The following is a 20,841-nucleotide window of genomic DNA, read 5'->3' as shown; positions in this document are numbered from 1 at the left end:
GAAAGCAATTATTTTAACAATACATAATGATGCCCATCAACGTCACCGATGCATCAGCTATCAACTGTTTTAAATACAAGAGCGCTTCATTGTGTTACGGAAACACCGAGCAAAACCGTGAAAACAATATTTCATCAAAAATGCAATTTTAAACAGTTTTTCTTTGATTTCACCATAAAATAAAGCATCATTTGCGCATCTATCTGACAAGCAATGCAATGTTTTAATAACTGAATTATTTTTCACGCCCAGGCCAATACCAAACACCAAAAACCTGTTCTTGTTTTCACCCCAAAAGTGCTAAAAATTATACATTCAAGCCATAAATCAACAGACATTAGTTGGCTCATAATGTTTTGATGTAATAACAGTTGTTCTGAGAGTTCGTACTGATCATGGAACGATCCCCTACGCTTCCGAAGTGTTTTAAATGCTACAACTATGGACTAATCGGGCAAGGGCACCGCATTCAATCAATAACTACATAAATTTTATTATTATTATTAAATCGCCATGCGTAATAGCGCTTTCCATGCGGTCAAGACGCATCCGCGTCAACAGCTTCATTTTCATGTAAAATATTTTTTTTTTTAGAAAATGAATGAAAGGAGCAACCACAAGAGAGACAAAAAAATTAAGTTAAGAGTGCATCGTTTGGGGGTTTTCTTTAAAAAAAAAAGCGGTTCAGTTTTGCTTACCGGCAACGCAGCACAACTTATCCTACGCGCTCAATGACCAAGAAACACGGTAGCATTGTGACGCACGTGGAATGATAGTAATTATGCTAATCGATAACACTTTTATGCTCCATTTTTATCGATCCCTAATAAATATCCTGAGGTATTTCTAGGGGGGGATAAAATTAAACCGGTGAACGCGCAAGGTGTCGAAAATTGATATATTAAAGCCGGACGGCTTCGCAAAATGACCGAAGTCGAACGGTTTCGGTCACCGGTTGGGTGCCATCCGGTACGATCGATCATCGAATGATTGATGCCTGGTTCGATGCATCGTCACGTTCAACCTAGTTGAAATATGTGGCGCATACCACCCGATAGGGATTTTTGTGTATTTTCCTCGCTTTCATATGTGTTCACACTCATTTTTCAAGACTCTCATCAGCCATTTTTTTTTTTTTTGAGTAGGCTTCGTTGGAGGGTGATTTTTTACGTATAGAAGGAATGAAAAATTTGGTTGAAAAAAGGTTAAATATTACATAAAAAACACAACCGATAGAAGCGGAGCCAGTATTTCGCGTCCCAATCGATCCCCCCCGTAGCCTTGGGCGATATCCGTTATATTTGTACCACAGACTCGTGCGTTTTTGCTGGTCTCTGTTTCACCACCGAACGACAACCATATGCATACTCTGGGTCGAGGCCCGTTCAAGACGAGACCCGGACCTCAAGCATTCGCTCACTCGTCTGCTGCAAAGCTAATTAGTAGGTTGGCGTAATTTCTTATGTTATAGGTATCGACATACTATCTTTCCGGTCGATATACGTCGCTTGGAAATAAGTGATGACTTGTTGTAGCGATCGTCAACGCCAGCGGAAGGTCAAGGGAAGTTTATCTGTTCCGATAGCAAAACAGAGGGAAACAACAAACTCCGTTATACTTTTGTTTTCGTATTCCATTCCATTCCCTTCACGGGTTTAAAGTTTGGTAAAGTGATTGGCGTTACGAGTGCTTTAACTTTGTACCATAATTTTCTTTAATTTTCTGCCTCGCTCAAACCAGCACATTATTACGAGCTTGAATAATTTGTTGATTTTAAAGCTCATTGCACTCTGCGTCTTTATCATCATCAGGGTAAACCAAGCCGAGAGCATGGTTTACCGTTGGGTGAGGAATTGAGTTTTGTCGGGTTATGGTGTGTATGTTGTTTGTATGCAAAAATAAACACATTTTTAATCAACTTCTTCATCATACAACGGACGAACTCGACAATAAAACGGTAATGGAACTAGATGTAATTTAAATATGTTTTCTTGGAGTTTTACACATAACAATACTTTTCCATCATCTTTGTAAGTTTGTATAAATCGAGATTAAAATAATTTAAACATGAAAGTTGATTTTCTCGTAATCTTAAATCATATCGACGGTGTATAATAAGCCAACTCTACTATCTATTTAAAACAAACTTCTTTGGACTAGATAAAATATTCCAACATATAAAAAACTATCAGCAACATCTGCATTTTTATAGCATTTTTTTACGTTCATACATTATTGAAAGCTAGTCTAGATTTACAACAATGTATGCAAGTGGCGCCCAAAATATTTATTTTTATTGCAACAGAACGGCCGGACCAAAACAATTTTTTTTATTTAAAAATCTACGGATTATCACATTTAAGCTTTCACGCTTTTTCATGCTATTATCGTTTTTCTAAGACCTTGACCTTAGTTTATATTAAAAAATGAACCAATACGTTGAATGTCCGAAACATTGGCTAAATTTTTTGATATTACCTAGTATTTGGTTGTGTAATTTTGTGCATCACTGTACCTCTAACGTTGAAAGTAACTTAAAAATTTGCTTCAATGTGTAAGTCGTTTCAGATGACACGATGAACGATTTCAATTTTTTGCACTTTACGACTGCAAAAAATGATAATTTCCACAATAATTACAGTGAAAGAAAAAGTGTCGCCTTCCAACAATATAATCTGCAGCGATTGTGATCAAGTGATTTCAATGCGCGTCGAACAGAAGCCCCTTAACAATCTCAATCATCACACACACGCAACGCACCATTTCTTTTCCCTTTTCGCTTGCTTTGGAGCACAAAATGAAAAAAAAAAACACAGAAGCAAAATGTTATGATTTTTGTCACCGAACCGCACACGCACCGTGCCAAACGCGTGCCACACGAGCGGACACCGCGGGCTCGCAGGATTTGCGAAAGAACAATCACACCCGGGCAACGATCAGACTTCGAGGGTCCGGTCGGGATTCAAGAGCGTGAAAAAGTTCCGTTCGCATGCCGCAGTTTTAGGCAGGCAGCTAAATGTTCGCACCAGGCCGCACCGCAACAGTTACAATTGCCCGGCCACCCAAACCGGCGGGGAGCGAGGGGAGGGTGTCGAATTGCCGGCCGGCTGCTGGGTACAAAATTCATCCAGGAGCGCGTGAGCGTGTGCGAGAATGGTTCGTGATTTTGTAAAGTTAAAGCGCGTAACCTGCTAGAGTCACGCAAAAGGTATGGCTCGCACGATGCTCTCCCGCTCCCTAAGTGTGTGTGTGTGTCACGGGCGCGAAAAGAGAGGGGAGTTGGGAGGTGAAAACGTCCTTCCACAGGTATCCATTCAGAGGTCGCAGCACCGTATCCTGACCAGCGCACCAAAAAGACGGCGACCCCTCTTCTTCGGAACCAGGGCAAAGAGATGATGTGATTGTGCAATTGATGCTTGACCGGCGGCACGCGCCCAACCGTTACAGATCGTGTGTTTTCTTTACTCATCGACCAACAAGCATAAGGGGAAAAAAATCCTTTCATATCCTTCTCCCCTTCAAAGAGTTTGAGCCGGTCGACCCGTGATCGTGAATTCAAATAAATCGACCATCCGCACGTGACCAATGATGGCGGGTACGGGCCGGCAAACGATCAATGAATCCGGCCATCGTCACTGGAGGAAGGAGAAGTTCCTAGCGTACAAACACTTCAAAAGCTTGCCAAGTTGAGGAAGGTTTGTGGATGTCTGTGCTGTTTTCTTCTTTTAAGATTTAAACTGAGTGATGGTCTTTTTACTCTCAAAATTGAATAATTTTACCTCACTCTTACGTGACGTAAGAAATTGAAATTAAGATGTCGGTAGATACTACACACCATGTACGATATATTCGTAAAATTGCTCTCGTTTTGAGCTGTGTTCGGCTGCTCACCGGTTCAATGAATGAAAATTGCAAATGAATGAAAAACGCTCGTGACTTGGGCAATGAAAACTTGGGCTGCTGACACGACGCCACTACGTATTCCAACCCGACGTACGTACGAAGCATTTAATGAGAATGATGAGTGAGCGCAAGCCCCGGGATGGTGCTATTTTTTCGTGTCCACAAACCACCAGCATGCCATTTCTAAGCTCTAATGGTTTGCACGAGCTGATCCGTGGAAGGAAAAGAAAAAGTGCAATGCGCTGCGCTCGGTACGATAGCAAATCATTTCGACACCGTTGATATGTTGTTTGTCATTCAAACGTGAATCGTTTTTATCTCCCTCCTCCCCCATTTTTACTCCCTTTCAAGAATAGTTGATGTCGGCCACTGCTCGCTGTTTATCGTTTATTGATTGATTTTAAATTAAATGTCATTTTCAGATGCGTTTTGTGCTCCATTTTTTGTTTGTTTGTTTGCTGTTGCTCTGAATCTCCTATCAGTTTCAACCCAATCCAATCAATACAGCCCACATCCCCCCTTCCCCAAACAGTTATGCTCTGGCAGAAGAAATGCAAGCTGCGCCGCCGTGCACGAAGATCACAAAACGAGCAAAGATTGACAGTATGTAGCGAAGAGACACGATTCTGCTCCACGCAATCCCCGACGGGGTAGTTTTGATGCGAAGTTTTAAAGCAAAACCACAAAACCCGCGACAGTCCAACGGTTTGCAAGGGGGGAAGGTAGCTGGGAATGCATCTCGCGCGCACTGGCAACACACAAAAACCCGGACAGAACATAAGAACAAATGTAAACATTATTGAGAAATAAAACCAAACGACACGGGACACTTATTGCAAACGCCGTCCCCGTCGTTCCCCGGACGGTAGGTTTGTGCAGTGGCACTTTTTGCTCGTTCTCTTGGTCTGTCACACCGACTATTTGCGCCGTCGGTGGGATGGTTGGTGGAGGGTTGCTGGCAGATCGTGGTGTAGTTTACGCCAGAAGGCAATAATGTCTCCACTGTCGGTATTCGTCACATAGGATGCTTTTTGATCGGTTTTAATTTTCTACCGCAGCGTCCCCCAGTTTCTGGCTTTTCTTACCGTCCCTTTTTTTTCAAGACGACTTTGTGCAAAGCGCAGTAAAAGGGTGGTGGTTGTTGCAATTTTCTGCATCGCATAACTTCTTCGTGCTGGTACAAAAGTCACCGAATGGTACGGGACGGGTGGGAACAGCGCTCGTTTGTTGTTTTTTCTTCCTTCGTTTTACTCGATGTAATTTTGCGGTTCCGTGTCATGTTACTTATGGGTCAACGTGTTTATTTTTTGACAGATTTTTTGTTTTGGTCCTTCCTTCATCCCATCTGCCGTGCCGTGAGCGCTTGATATGCGCGCGAGGAGACACAAACAGCAGAAACCATAAAGTGCATTCCATCGGTAATGTCAACGGCACACCGAAAACGGGACACGGTAGCAGGACGGTCCACGGTGTCGTCCTGGTGCGTCGGTTGATGTACTTGTGAGGGTGCACAACATTTGTGAGCACACATAATGATCGCACAAAGGTCGTTATAATCATTAGTGAACCGAATAGCGACCGACCGGACGGTAGGCAGGTGGGTGAAAAACATTCCGACGGTTGTGTCCCATCTTGATGCGTCACCCCTTGGTCAAAGGGAGGGAAGCCATGGTACCCGGATATTTCAACCCGAAAGCACACACACATGCAGAAAAAAGTGCATTCTGGTGAAGAAGCCTTGCCCGTGGAACGCAGCAATGATGGCAGCAAAATGATTGGGTATTATTATGTGCGATTTATTGGAAATTTAATGATCTTGGCAGCACACAAAAAATGTGCCGGGAAGGCCGCGACAGAGGGTGGAAAGAAAATAAATGAAACCGAAACAGCAAAAACGAAAAAAACATACCGCAACACGAAATCCTTGCGCAAAAAGGTGATTTTAATGACCGGTTTTACGACGTTCCGAGTGCCGCGATTTGTTGAGGCTCGGTTTGTTTTTTTTTGGGGGGGGGGGGGGGGGGGGGGTCTGGAAAGGTGACGGTGTGGTACCGACTGTTCGAAAGCAATGGAAAAACAAACTCGAAAAGATTTAACTACACACCGGCTGTCCATTGCAGTCGGCGGGAGAAAATATTCAAACACATTCCGATGGAAAATTTAAATCATGTGTTGTCCCTCGGACACATGTAATTTGGTCGCTCATTTTTCCGCTCAGGAAAACTTTTGGTGATTTTGTGGATGGGAAGATGTGGAAAACCCGTTGGATGAGTTTGGTTTGATTAGGGATGACATTTTGTAAAATCGTGTGTTTGCGTTGCCAAGCACAAAACAAATGCACGACAAATAAAGGGAAGAAATATCTGAATTGCTAACCTGGCAAAGCGCTCCTTATCCTGCACGTTGTCTTCGTCCATTCTGTTGTACTTGTTACCACTGGATGTATCCTCATCAGACCTGAAATTGGCAAGAAAAGACAAATAATATTTTATTAATATTCAGTTCATGGTTCATACGCTTTTCTTATACTTAAAAAAATTGAAAATTAAATATAAAAAATAGTAATTTTGGAAGGTTATGAAACAAGAATTGATACAAATTACACAGTGCATTTAATTCAACAAGAATCCTATATCCCCGAATCATAGTAAGAAATACTTATATTATTTCTCATGCAACCTTTTGGTGGTCATCATTTCTGTCTCTACCTCTCTATCAGGACAAATTAGTCCATGCAATGGAAAATAATAGTGTCCTGTGAGGTTTTATTTTAGTCTTCCATTTCTGGCGTCTTCGACTTGATTTACTTTTCGGACAAGAAGAGTGGTTCGGTCTTAAAACGGTAGGACCGTTCCTTTGTAGTAAGGACTGGCTTTACAACTACGTGGTATCAATAAATCTAGTTAGTCAATCGATGGCCTAACAGGTCGTTTGTTAGGACAAAAAAAGATGCAGCTGGATAGTCATTTCTGCTTAGGACAATTTTACTCATCACTCCATTGTAATATGGAAAGTTTCATCACATACATGGACGGAGAATTTTGTCCATCTTGTCCAGCATATATTTCACCATTTCGACAAAGAATCTTACTACAAGATCAAAGTATTGCAATTATAAAGTAAGATTGGTTGTCAGCATCTTCAATAAAGGAACTTTCAGATAAAAATCATTCAGTATATCGGTAGGACATAGCATTTTCGAATGCAAATTCGTTGAAACTATTTTTTATATTTCACTAAGCAAGATCTTAATAATAAACCGCCCTTAATTGTTAGAGTCAATCGTCAGAAAAATGCTCCAACATAGAAAGCAATTCACACAAGTAGATTACACCACTAACTGAAATCGACATGAGCCTTACATTATTACACCGTCCTTCAATTCAATACGCACACCGTAACATGCCTGCGGGGCATCGAATACAAGAGAAACACGTGAACATTTCCGTAGGGACGTTACCGTGGTGGCAAAACTGATGACGGCACGCGACACTAGAAATTATGATGCCTCTAGGCCTGTTTTCTCGCTTACTCTTGCTGTTCGGTGTGAGCGTTGTCGTCAAACGAAGCGTAGACAAGTGTACCCCGGTGCGAGTCACCAATGATGCCTACAGCGGTCGATTGGTCTAGACATGCTAACAAGCAGTACACACTTGTAACGGGGCTGATTTTCCTGATGGTCACGGTCACACACAACCTGAACAGCACCCAAGATATGTGTCGCAAAAGATGATTGACTAGACTAAGGCAGGAGAATTAACGCTGGAGATATTGCTTGGATCATACCCAAATCGGATAACCGCTTTGCCTTAATCAGACGTTTTAGAAGAAGATGACAGATGACCATATTTACAATGAATCAAAGTTGTTCCTCAATTGAAGCAGACAAGAAACCGGGAATGGCAACAAACTTAAAGAAGCACCGACGCAGCGCTGATAAATCTGTGTCCCGGCGCCAAACCCTTGTGTCCCTGCCTGTTGAAGTTCCCAAAAAAGGGAATCGTCCGGATATGGCTGGTAGCTGCACCGATGCACCCTTCGCCGTAATGGATACCCCCTTTTCGCCGTACCTGTTCCACTGCTGCAAGAGCCGCCGGATACCAAGACGACAGTGCTTATTAGGGCACATCGTCCGGGGCCGATTGTATTAATTATGAAAATTCGCGATCCATTCGCGAGTACGCGAGCGATGGGTGCAGGAAACGATGGAAGAAAGCGCACCTTCGGTTCGCTGTAAAAAAAAAAGGTGGCAACGACTCGGAACCGGGCCGATTGCATCCTTTGGCGTAACGGATACGTACCCCGAGAGCAGACGAAACTTACGCAAAACGACATCACACCAGCGGCCCGCAATGACCAAAGCGCGCCCAAGTCCTTTCGCCCGAGCGGACCACTCGTCAGCGGTTTAGCGTCAGCAGTTATGCGCTTTGCGGCGAGACGAAAGAAATAAATGTGCTAATTTAATGAGCAGAAATGCGCCACCGGGGTGAAAAAAAAAGGCAACCATGGTCGCAACCAGTTCCTGGCTCAACGAAAGGAAACGCGTCGTATCCGGGGGTGGGGGTACAGTGAGGGCAGACAGATGCCACAGGGATGGCTGGTGGGAAAGGCGAGGTTAAAGCACCAAGTGAAAGAAGGGAGACAACAACAAAAAACTCTTCTGGATGCTCACAGACCGGAACGGTGAGAAGCGCATAATGAACAATTTTTCCGATACATTAAAAGAAGAAGTAAAGGGGTATGAAACAACAACAACAACAAAACATCAACAACCGCAAACATAAACACAAAACAAACTGAATTAATGATGACAGTACGCTAGCGCAAGAAGCAATTAATCATTTCTCCTAAGGAGTCCCCAATTTCTTTGCCGGGCGCGGTGCGTCACATTTTTGGTTAGGACAGCGCGAGCGCGTTTTTATGGACTTTTAAGGATATTCTGACATTATGACCGGCTTTAACTTTTACGAGATGTTTTTGGGTTCCAGAGCAAGTGAGGTTAAAGCGTTACGCACCAAGAGGCTTTGCGGGTGGACGGGTAAATTATGATGTGCCATAGATGCGATAAAAGAAATATATTCGAGTACTCAATATACGTCAGTAAGACGATATCTGTGGCCGTGTATGTACAAAGTGGAACAATTCAATTTCAACATAAAAGCGACAAACTGATTCGTTCTACCTTTTGGATTCGGTTTCGGTTACGGGTCGCCACCAACCCGTCATACCATATGGAAGAAGACTCCCATACCACACAGCCTCGATCTTACAAGGCGTGCGTAAAAAAAAGCATAGCAAATTGCATCGATTATGTGCCTTTTGACCTGAGACGGCTGTCCCATCTGCAACTGGGACTCCTTCGCCCGACGGTTCTAAGCGTGAGGGTATCCGGACATCGCAAACACAACCATGCAACAGCTGAGTGTTATGCTGAACGACGTGCGTCAGCCGTACTGTTGCAGAGGAACAATTTCAATTAATTACAGCTGGTCTTGGTAGGCTAGCTGCTAGATATAGTCTTGGACAGGTCCGACGGTGGATTAATTCTAGGCAGTAATTGTGCTTGTCTATAGAAGTAGGACAACATACCTTAACATCCCATCTGACAGTTTGATGTATTCCAAGCGCTTCTTTCTGAAGCTCTCAAGATAATTGAGGCAGAGACTTGAGAGAAGTTTTACTGTCACTTTCGACCAGCATATTGAATTTTCTTTCCAGCTTTTTTTTTCCTCCAAGAACATGTAAAAAACGCATCGAAATACCTCAACAATTCTATTGACAGGTTAAATGAAGCGACACACGTTCCAATTCGGTGATATTGTGCTCTTCCAAGGTGAACCTTTTTCGGGAAGAAAAACTAATCGATGGAACTAATAATGTACACGGTGGTTACCAATACTAGAACCGACCGAAAACGCACCTTGGGCAAACGAACAGGAAGGGTTTGCGGGCAATTTGCGAGTAATTGAATCGATGATGATGAATGAACAATGTGCCCAAGCAGGGAAAGAGAAAACTCCTGCCGATCGACGAGCGGCGAGCCCTCGGTAGCTTGTTGGGCTAATTACTGATGGGCCCTATACAAGCGCAATAGGTTGCCTCTGCTGCTGTTAGTTTCGTGCTGTTTAACCCTTTTGGTTCAATTTCTCGGTTCGGTCGATGGCACACCAGCCAGTTCCCCCTTTTCTTATCACACTGATCAATAAGTCGCCTCAACCTTGAACCTTTCGCGCAATTGGAGTGTGTTTTTCAATAAGACCGTTAATTAAAATGTCCAAAAAAAAAAACTCACCCACAAGGACGCTTTTTCGGGTTAACCTTTTTGTGTGGTACAGGTACATTGGAGTGTGATTGAGGGTTGTCCCTGAAACTGTTAACCTCTCTCATTGCTCAACTGCTGTTTTTGCCACGTACTCACTTCTAGGCGCCGTTTCACCCGTAAACGTGGTGGCCGGAATAGTAACTTCAAGGTTAAATTTGGTTTCCGTTTTCTACCTACGTTACGGCTACAATTAACCTATTAATTGCTGATGGTGGAAAGGCGTCCGGAGAAGTGTTTGCGAAAAACAACAAAGCGAAACTAACGGTTGGTTGCTTTGGATGGGGTATTTCAGTTTCGGTGGAAAAAAAGTAGGGTGACACCACCACCGTATTAGCCGAAGTACTTGAATTTGCAATTAGACAAACATAATTGAACCAAGAAAATACGTTCCATCGAGACAGCAGTTGGCAGTGGCACGTTACAAACCGCAACAAGACACCATTTATTAATTAATTTAAATTATTCAATTACACTAACTTGTACGCCCTTTTCTTCACTATCGCATCCGAGACAGCTTGAAGGTGGAATCTTTTATCGGGTGTGCTGTGTGAGTGAGTGTTCAATTGCATTTCAATATGAGATCGTACAATCACACTTAAAAAACTGCCCATCGCGATTGTGTATGCATCTGGTCGCTCTATGACGAAAATACATTCGCTCTCAAGTGATGGCGTATATTACTGACGAAAGCGACGATGCACCGAGTGACGCACGAATTAATTGCGTTCAATTAAAGCGTTCTGGTTCATGATCGTTTGAAAGTGAGCTAGAAGGCAACTGATTTGTAGAATTGGCACTGGTAACACGACACCGATGTCATCACTGGATTTTATCGATAAAATCTGCTGATATGACGTCAACAAGAGCTAATTGCTAATAATTTTCCTAATTGACATTGTTTCCATTGTCTCCTCACCGGGGCTTTCCGGGCTTTCTTCAAGCGGCGAAAGACACATTCCAAATTTTAACTGCACCGCTTTAAAAACGCCGCGGCCGACCGTAGGGGCCGGGATGATGATGATGCGAACAGCGATTACGCAATTACAACCCATCGAACAGTCGGAACACGATCGGCGTCCAGGCATCAGAACGCCACACCGATTGGGAAGCCGGCAGCATAAAGCACCGCCCGTGTTCGGTGGAAGCATAAGGGCAGCAGCAAAAATCGATCACGCACACACGACTGGTGGCCGACACCGCGACCAAACAGCACCAGCAGGTCACATTAACCGACCGAGAATGATACTTTCACATTCCACCAGCGACCGGGCCAACTCCAGCCAAATGACAACTGGTCCCGGAGGTTGAAGGGATGAAATAAAAAGGCACTTTTGAGGCGTGGTGGTAATTATGTTTCGTGTTTAATATTTCACCGTGCTCCTATCCCTTCGATCGGCACCGGTAGAAGCGGGTGCATCTTGAACGCAGCAAACACGAATCGGAATTGTGCATATCTATGTGTGCCAATGGATGTTTTATTATCGAATCGCCGAATGCCACCTATCTGTGGCCTTTTTTTGTGTGTTGGTTGTTGCTCTCTGATTCATTCGTCGCTCCTGCCGTCCACGGTGGTGAAACATTTTGTTGCAGCCTGGTAATTCAAAGGACGATTTGCCGCCAACGGTCGGTCCTCGCGCGATGTTGGTGTCTTTATGGTGTTGGTAGTGGGGCATCAGCAGCACCGAGTCGAGTCCTGAATTCGCAATGAGTCTCCGCGACCGCAACCACAAACCCCAAATCCTCAATTTGGTATTGGGCCCGAGTTGCAGCAATTTTCAGCCCCCGGGAACGCTGCCCGTACTTTTGGCGGGAACTCCCCGGACGAAGGTTTGTGAATTACGCGCTTACGAGAAATATTTCTCCCTGCCGAACTGGACCGTGTTGCTATTTGCAGTTGGGAAGCAGCACCAGCACAGGGAACGGTGATGGAGCTTTAGAATCAGCGATGCAGCTGACTAATTCTACGGAGGAGACGGCTCCAGGCGTACAGGTAGTTCTGGTAGTGATAATAAGTATTGGCAGCTGCAACACCGGTTTATCCTCGACCGAACAGATTTTTGTTGCATTCCATACTGCAATCTTCTGACAATCTTTTAAGAGAGGTACGGTCAAGTGAAGCGTTTCATTGAGATATTGCCGTATAGCAGATGCCGTTGCTATCGGTTACGTGTCTGTATTCGTAAACACTAGACTCGGAAAGTACAGAGTGTTACAATCTTCCGAACAGGATAGAGTTCCTCAACTTCCTTGAGTAGTGCTTTGTGCTTTGTGCTTTAAAAAGTTCAACGTCCAGCTACTAACCTTGAGCATCCAGAAGTCTCGATATGATGGCTACTCAATTTAATGTCAAATGAAATCTTCTCTACTCAAGAAGACCTTAATCGACTAGCTATTTTATGCGAAGTCCTTCTTTTTCCGATATCCATATTAACACAACATATTAACATATTAACACAATTGTTTGGTTGTTTCCGGTCCGAATGATGAAGCACCGTCTGCATCAAACACACGAGATATGGAGTTACAGTGATTGAATATTTGTTATTTATACTTCCACCGTGTGACGCTTTTCTGTAGCATCTCGTCGATCATCAACGCTCCAACAGTCTTCGCAGAGCTGTCATGCAAAAAAAAAAAAGACAAATCTTACCCCATCGAGACAAATCTACTCTTTTCCCATTGAGCCTGGCCAAAGGCATTGGTAAAGATTTGGAGATTTTCGAGAAAAACAAAAATTTTAACCCAAACCAACAACTGCCGGTGACGGGCACGTTCTCATTTGTCATCCGAAACAATGAGGTCAAACACGTTCTGGCCGGGTGGTTCCGTTCGTGAAGAACGTCGTCGAACCTTAAAAGCGTTCCTTAGCGTTCTCTGCTTCGTCGTACTGTGGCATCCGACAAACTTGCAAGACTTTATCGCTTCCAGCGTAAAAAATCTATCCAATCTTCAACTGGCTTATGTTTTTGTGGGTCTTAAATGTTCAACAAAAGTGTCCGGCACAGTGATGTTCCGATCGAGTGTTTCAAACGCAAGCACATTTTAGTAGGAAAGCCTGCGTGTGGCAATTTTTGAATTTTTGAAGATTTGCGATGGTAATCTCCGTGTTTTTTCTTGCAAACTGTGAGAAACACTTGTTGCTGCTTGTTTTGTCAATGGTAAATGATACAAAACAACGCCCTCCTTCTAATTGGGATATGAAAATGAGTTACTTCTCAACAGAAAAAAACTTAAACAAAAATATGAAGAAATATTGTTTATATTCTTTGTTTCTTTAGGCGCAAGATTGTCTACAAATCACTGCATCTAAGACACATCTTAACCACGTATGGCCAGCAATGAAAAGAAGAAAAAAAAACATTACGGTAAATGCATCAGTTTCATTTGTAATGAAATTACCGTTAACAAATCACAAATTGGTTTATTATTCGCATTTGGTTGAAATTTATTATCATTACACCGCGCTGCGGTTACGAATCGTAGCCCCCGTGCAATGGTTAGACGTCGAAAGGCACCTTACCCAGTTTGATGCAACACTACACGGTGCTGACCACTTCAGTGCCGATCCGCATCGTCCAGCAGCGCCGCGTAGAGTATGTCATTGCCGGGGCCTGATTCTTGAAGGTTTTGTTTTCGCCCATTTTGCCATCACAATAACCGCGAGGGAACAACGCCACCTCCGGAACAACGGACTGTGCTTTGAACGCTATCCCAGCGCTTCCCGGCCACGCAAGCGCGCGCTCGCGCTTGCCCAACCACGACGACCGGCCCGCGCATCATCGTTTGTAATTTGTAATTTTGTGCAATTTTTGTAAATGCATAATCGATGCAATTGCTGCGGTGGGATTGTGCGCGAAAACGATCATCTGCGCGGAGGCCAGTGAGTGGTGGTGGTGGCTGGGAATGACAATCATCATCACGGGACTAATTCCAATGCGAACACACCGAGGGAACGAAAAACGGCGATAGGTTTGCCGCCGCGAGTTTTTGGTTTTGCTTTGCTTGCTTCATTTCCTTTATCAAAAGTCTCGTCCGTTACTTAAGCGCTGTGGTACCTTGGATTATGATTCACCATCGTCCAAAACTCGAGATCATAATGTTCATTTATGATACGAATGACCTTCGCTCTTGGACGTTCCGTCTGTGTGAGTGTGTCTTTTCATTTTGCAATCGAAACATCAAACACATCAGTGCAGGAAATATTGGAAAACGGCTACGAAGAAAAGCAATCGAATTCAACACCATCGACATGAGCATGATTGTTTCCTCTCGGCGTTCGAGTGTGGCGCGCGGTCTAGCGGGCCCTCTTCTGATGGCAAAATAATGGTGCGCAATAATTTCATCGTAATAATTATTATTAATATTGCACACATGTAATCAGCACGAGCGGTATGACGGTGTGAGAGTTTCATTCTACCATGATAGCATGCATGCATGATAGCCCAATGCATGTATGCACTATGCAGGAGTGCGTTAGGATCATTCTCAGAGGAATTAATTTAATTTTTAACATGTTTTTTTTTTCACCGAAAGATTTCTGTACACGATTAAAAGTAATTGAAGTTGATTGTAGAAGAATTATTCCACAACAACTTCATCGTGACAACTATCAAATACATTTTAAATACACCAGTGAGCAGACCCATACTCGGCTATCCTTTAATGAGCGTTGCCCCCACTATGCAGACGCATATTTTTCTCCCGCGCACACAAATGATACTCACCGGCAGAGAAAAGGTCAAAATGATGATGAGAAAAAACGCCATTTGTTGGGAAACAAAACAAAAAAAAACCGTAAAAGCAAAAAAAGCAACGAACAGTCGTTAGCCAGCCAAAGCACAAGAGCTATGTAAAAAGGATTGTGGCAAGGGGAAGGAGGAAAGCAATAATTCGGCCGAAGTTTTGCACCGTCGGAAAACAACGACGGGAACCTTATGGGAATCATTACCGGGCGTAACGAATCGACGGAAATCGAAATCAGAGAAACAGACAGACAGCCAACGAATGTGAGCGTGGGGTCTTTTGTGGTCCTCCTGTCTTCTGCTACATGGCCGGGAGGAAAACAATTATTGTCCAACTTAAAATGATGGTGGTCTCGGGGGGTGCTAATGTGTGTCTTGATGCTATGCTGCAGTTATATTTTGTAAATCTTACATAAAATATTTCGTCCATAAAAACACACCTCATGGCACATCGGAGAGTGACTTGAAATCGTGACAGTATCATCGTACCATAATCGAGACATCATCAGCAGCAATCAAATGGAAACCAATCCAAATCACACATAATGATCCCAATTCCGGAACGATTGCCCCAACGCTCACTTCCATCGTCGAAGAGCTCTCCAAAAGCCTAAAACAAACATTTTATCACTTCCCGATATGGGGCTAGGTAGACAAATGAAACACGTGCAGCATGTCGTCCTCGGTAGGTGACTGATATGGAGGTTGGTGGGGACCCTAAATAGTTGATCACTCTAAACCAGACACCTTCATTCTCGACGTTCGTCGAAAAAGGGGAACACGCTGGGCTGTCCCTTTTGTGCAACGAACCAACGAACACCCAGTAATTGTTTGCATATCTTGTTTATTATGATTATTATATGAGTTGAGCTTACACACCAGGGAAAGGAACACCCTGGTTTGAAGTGTTAGCATTGGACAATAATACATCCCCTGCCCGATGTTGTTCTCCATACGCGTAACCCTCCTTTTTGTGAATGGTATATTCATCGGTCCAGAGCGATGTTGACGGTCGCCTGTCGACACTGACCGTGTCGACTGACACAGTCGTGCTAGGTGGTCAGAAGGTAGAGCAACCGATGACACATGATCCAATTCATACACATACACACTCGCATGCCGAGTCTGATGACTGGCCTGGCCGATCAAATGGAGCCGACCACTGCAGAGAACGCACTCTTACCCACAGCACACAGCATGGGTGATACGCTTTGACGCCCTCCTGCCCGGGGTGGCGTTGCATTTTCTTCTGCTACGGCCAGGTACTCCTGTGCCGAGCAGTGGCCGAGTTAACCTACTACACACGGCAATAAAAGAGGGGAGGGTGGGGAGGGGGGGGGGGCGATGTCATTCTGGTGCATGTGCAATGATTTATTTATTAGTTATGACACACACAACACTCGACGTTCAGCACTACCATGCTTGCACGGACGATACCACACCAGACAAATGGTCGGCGCGGTGGTGATGGTAAAATTTACTTTCTCTTCTCTCACAGCCCCCCCAATCGCATGTGTCACAATACATCGTGATCGACCTTTCTCATGTCATTGTGACGAAATGAAGAAAATGTCCACCTGAGCAAAGCCGGCCAACCGACTGCTGGCAGAACGACGAGGTGAAAAATATGTCTGGACAAAAAGGTTTGAGCGCGTTTAGCGACATAGAGCTGGCGGAAAAGCGTTTCACGCTTCACGAAACCATCCATTGTCTCGTTGTTCAAACACGGTCCGTGCATCCAAAAAGGGTTGGCCGTCCGTAGAGCGCTGGTTTCATCCGAGCCTAGGGGGCAATCGGCAAAAGGACGCGTCCAATGACCGCACTGGTAAATCCGATGGACGTGATAATAGCTTCGATTGAGGACTCATTAATAATACACACAGGATATACAGCGGTTCGCGCCGGATAATACGGGCGTTCGTATCGCGCATCCGGTGTTTTGTGCAAATGGTCCGAATACAGGCTTTCGATGCCGAGCTGCACCGGTAATGTCAACAAGTGGAGTTCGGTGTTTGGTGGTGCTTTTTACAGCCAATTTTCTCTTTGCGCTCTGCGCCTAAAAGATATCCAAATGATGATAAACATTTCTTCAACACTAATCATTCAAGTACAATATCCAAAACAAAAAGGTAAAACTTGCCTTTCACATATAAAGCTCTTGCACAGGTTTACACAGAAAACGCAAATCTTGCCTTTCTATACGACCCACCTTCCGACGGTCGGTAAATCTGTGTCTTACAGCTGGCGCGTTCGAGACGTAACAAACCGTGTCGTAAAGCGTCGTCATCAATATTTATTTATGTATCGTCGACGATGCATTTGTTGGCACTTTTACAGCGTCACACAAATTTGCACAAATTGTGACGAATTGCAGGCAAAAGTGTAACGACCTAAGCGAGGGCGGAGTCCCATTTTCTTATCGCTTTACTTAGCTGCTAAATCATTCGTTGCTGGATAAAGATATCACAACACAAATGAGGCATCTTAAAAATATTTTAAAAGCTTAACTGTTCGGCGTCAGCTTTGCAGCAGCTGCGAAGCTCAAACAGGTAGCTTCCCCGAAACATGTACAACAAGTACAAATAGGTTCAATGAAGATCACACGATAGTAGAAGGCAATATAAATTGATGTCGGTGCAGCAAAACTCGGAAATAATAATGCTAATTTACATATGCTGTTTGCGCTTCTGCCAAAAGGTCCGGTTGCTTCCACAGGTTCCACAGCCGGGCGGTGTGAAACGGAACTGTGTGTGTTGATACAGCGATTGAACATTGCCCCCTTAAGAAGCCTCACTCGGTATGGGGTGGTTCCCATAATCCTTCACCTTTAACCGTTTCTGCAGAATCCCCAACGGTATGTGAGATAATCATGTAGTGCAACAACATAACCATCATGTTCAGGGATGATCATGACGATGGTGGTGATGATGATTCCGATGATTCGTTCTTGTGCCGATGCTGATGTAGCTGCTTTATGTTACGTTTGTATGTGGCTCAGTTTTTTTTTTCGGTCTCTGCTCGACGAAGCAAAACAGACGAAAAGAATGGATAAAAGTCGGTCCATATCCGGTACGGTGCGGCCCAACCCGATCCCAAACGCGACTCGATGCTCTGCTGCTACTGGTTGAGGTGCAAAACAGAAAACCCTTAATACAGGAACATGCAAGAAAAATGCTGCATGTACATTTCGTACACTTTTCTTACTCCGTACACCGCGTTTTTAGATACATGTGCTGGGTCCTTTTACCTTCCCAAGCTTCGTCCCGTGTTCGATACAGTTATGGGTCGTACATAGAGTGTGTGTTGTCTCGCTGCTCTTCGTGGCAGACACCTTCGAGAGGTTTGAGAGAACGCCAGAAAAACAAGAAAAACCTTAAAGCGATGAATAACATCAAGCAAATCCCAGACCCGTTTAGGGATTCACCGTGAGCTGCTAAAACAGAGCATTTTTCTGGGATGGAGCACCTTATATCATTTCACACAAAGATAGCATAACACGCAAACAGTGGGATGCTGCTTTATACCATTCTATATGCGCTTTAGTACGTTACGGAGCGCCTTTGACAGTTTTGTTTTAAGGCCGCGGTGTGAAAGAAGCATAAAAATCACTATCGGATGTCGGAGTGCAACATGGAAAATTTTAAACCAAGTAACAACACCGTACACCGGGCGTTATACTGACTTACCAATAAGGTAATGAACATTTGGCACAAACGGTTTGATATTCCCTTCTAGAGACACTGAGTTGCATGAGGAAGCGAAAAAATTGCGTGCTCAAGCGATCTAGTACAACAAGTCCTAGGCAATGGCGAGGATGCTGAGCACGCGAAACAACACAATGGAGAAAAAGCAGGAAAGGCACAAAGGTAGAGACTAGGAACGCGAGGACATAGAGCCCGGGTTGGAGAATTATGTGTATCGCACAATTTAAAGCACACCATATAATAAATCTTCACCTGGCGAACAACGTCACCCGGACCAGGAAAGGGTGTTAGTACATTTTTTATCTTCCGCTTTATTTTCCATCTCCTTGCATCCTCCCAGCGATGCGATGTATCCCGTTGGAGCATCCAGTTGTAAGTTAACTCCACACATCTATCGTTAGCTGGTTGGGGCGATTTATGCTACGATGTCATCTTCTCACCACGAGTACCGTGCAACCGTGCAAGCATACGATGGAACGAATTTCTTCTTTTTTTCAACTTTTTTCTCAACATCCCGCAACGCAGAAGCTAGCAGCCATGTTGCCGCCACTAGAAACGGGGTGACATATAGCAATCAGAAAACCACATCGAAAACACCCGCTCTAGACGGTGTGTTGCGAGAGGTGCGAAAAGAAGGTGTGGGTGTGTGTGTGTGTCTCGGGACGGTTAAAAAGAATCTCCGCAGCCTTCGCCGTACAGGTAGAAAACGGAAACCACCCGTCCACGAACCAAGGATGGCATCCATCCGTCAGGGGTTATCATAAATCATATTTGCCACGGGAAATCTCCACAATTAAATGAACCCACAAGCTCAGACTGTAGACACCGGGATCCAGGTGTTTCGAGGACGGAGTATCGGGGCTTATGCTTCCTCTCGATGCGAGGTAGGCACACCGAAGGATGCACCACCACCACCTTCGGGAGAGAGTGTGTGGTGGTGCGGGCAGACAGGCAGAGGATTTTATGCTTACGAGCACCCCACCGTGTCTCATAAAGCACCGAAGAAATAAAAACGCCGTTCGAGAGGTGAAACGAAGGCGATAGGATCAATTTTTTATTTCTTCCCATTTGCCTACCCTTGCCACCGGGTCCCATGTGCCTCGCGATGTTTCTCGGGAGGGCATTATTTTCCGCTCCGCTTTAACGGCTCGTCTGGCAAACACAAAAGGATTTGGAAAAATTATGCTAATTTTTATTGGATTTTATTTTTCCAGCCACTTTCGCAGCCGTTTTCTTTATATCATTCCTTCGTCTGTGAGGCGTTTGTGTCCCGAAGGGATATGGGAATAGTTATCATATTTTCTTGCAGACTGTCTGGCGGCGTTCGAGAGCAACTCTGTATAAACGTTTAGCTGTGAATATGTACAACACCAGGTAAATAAAGGTAAGAGACAAATGAAACAGGATTATTTTCTGTGAAACGAAATAGCGTAGCATTAAGGAGTTGGTAAAGCATTAAAAAGAAATGTAAGATAATTTTTTGATCCTTGATTTGAATGAAGATTTACTCACTACAACGAATCATTTTGATCGTTGTCACAAAATAGAACAAATTTCTCAAATATCCTTTTTTTTGTGATCATATTCACATTTTTACTGTAATTTTAGGACAAGAGTGCCGAGGAAAAATATTTTTTAATTCGAACTCTTGACACTTTAGTCATCTATTCATGTTCTCTTACTGTATATGCCTATTCTTTGACGTTTATCCATTTGAGAAGATATTCATCACCTTTTTTCCTAATCGTTGCAAGCTCTCGGTCTTAAACGTCAAAAACTGTGCTTTGAATCCTGCCAAAATCAAGTGCCAACCATGAGTGGGCTTGGTCTGTCATCAGTCAGATCTGATGGTCAGTAATTATGGATGGGTCGAGCCTATTAAAAATTAAACTATTATACTTATTAAAACACATTCCCATGTGTATTTCTGCTAAAATAATGACTCCCAAATAAAGCTAGCTAAGCGCTTTTCAGGCGCTTAAAGCGTTTACATTGAAGCGGTAGATCCTTCGCTAGAATGTTCACTTTGCTCACTGAAAATCCAATCTGTACACGCCTGCCACTCCCAAAGATCAACGAGGGTCCCACTTTCTCCAAAGAAACCAACGCACACGTTACACTCTGAAACCTGTGCCGGCCCATTCGCGGCTGGCTCGTTAATATTCCGGCA

At 44.0% G+C, this 20,841-nt stretch overlaps 2 protein-coding genes across 5 annotated transcripts in view; one reads left to right on the top strand and one right to left on the bottom strand.

The window, feature by feature from the left end:
• The window catches only part of LOC126564110 (ribonuclease Z, mitochondrial), a 346,473-nt gene that overhangs the window by 159,529 nt on the left and 166,103 nt on the right, over window positions 1-20,841 (top strand). The window lies entirely within an intron of this gene.
• The window catches only part of LOC126564085 (aryl hydrocarbon receptor nuclear translocator homolog), a 202,852-nt gene that overhangs the window by 83,075 nt on the left and 98,936 nt on the right, over window positions 1-20,841 (bottom strand). For all 4 annotated transcript variants that reach the window (XM_050221014.1, XM_050221013.1, XM_050221011.1 and 1 more), the window contains one exon: window positions 6,280-6,360. In XM_050221014.1, the coding sequence (XP_050076971.1) occupies window positions 6,280-6,360 (81 nt within the window). The remainder of the gene's footprint in view (window positions 1-6,279; window positions 6,361-20,841) is intronic.

This window comes from Anopheles maculipalpis, chromosome 3RL (genome assembly GCF_943734695.1).
Source record: "Anopheles maculipalpis chromosome 3RL, idAnoMacuDA_375_x, whole genome shotgun sequence".
Classification (NCBI taxonomy): Eukaryota; Metazoa; Arthropoda; class Insecta; order Diptera; family Culicidae; genus Anopheles; species Anopheles maculipalpis.
The sequence above is the reverse complement of the archived record's forward strand: the minus strand, read 5'-3'. Positions and strand labels throughout refer to the sequence as shown.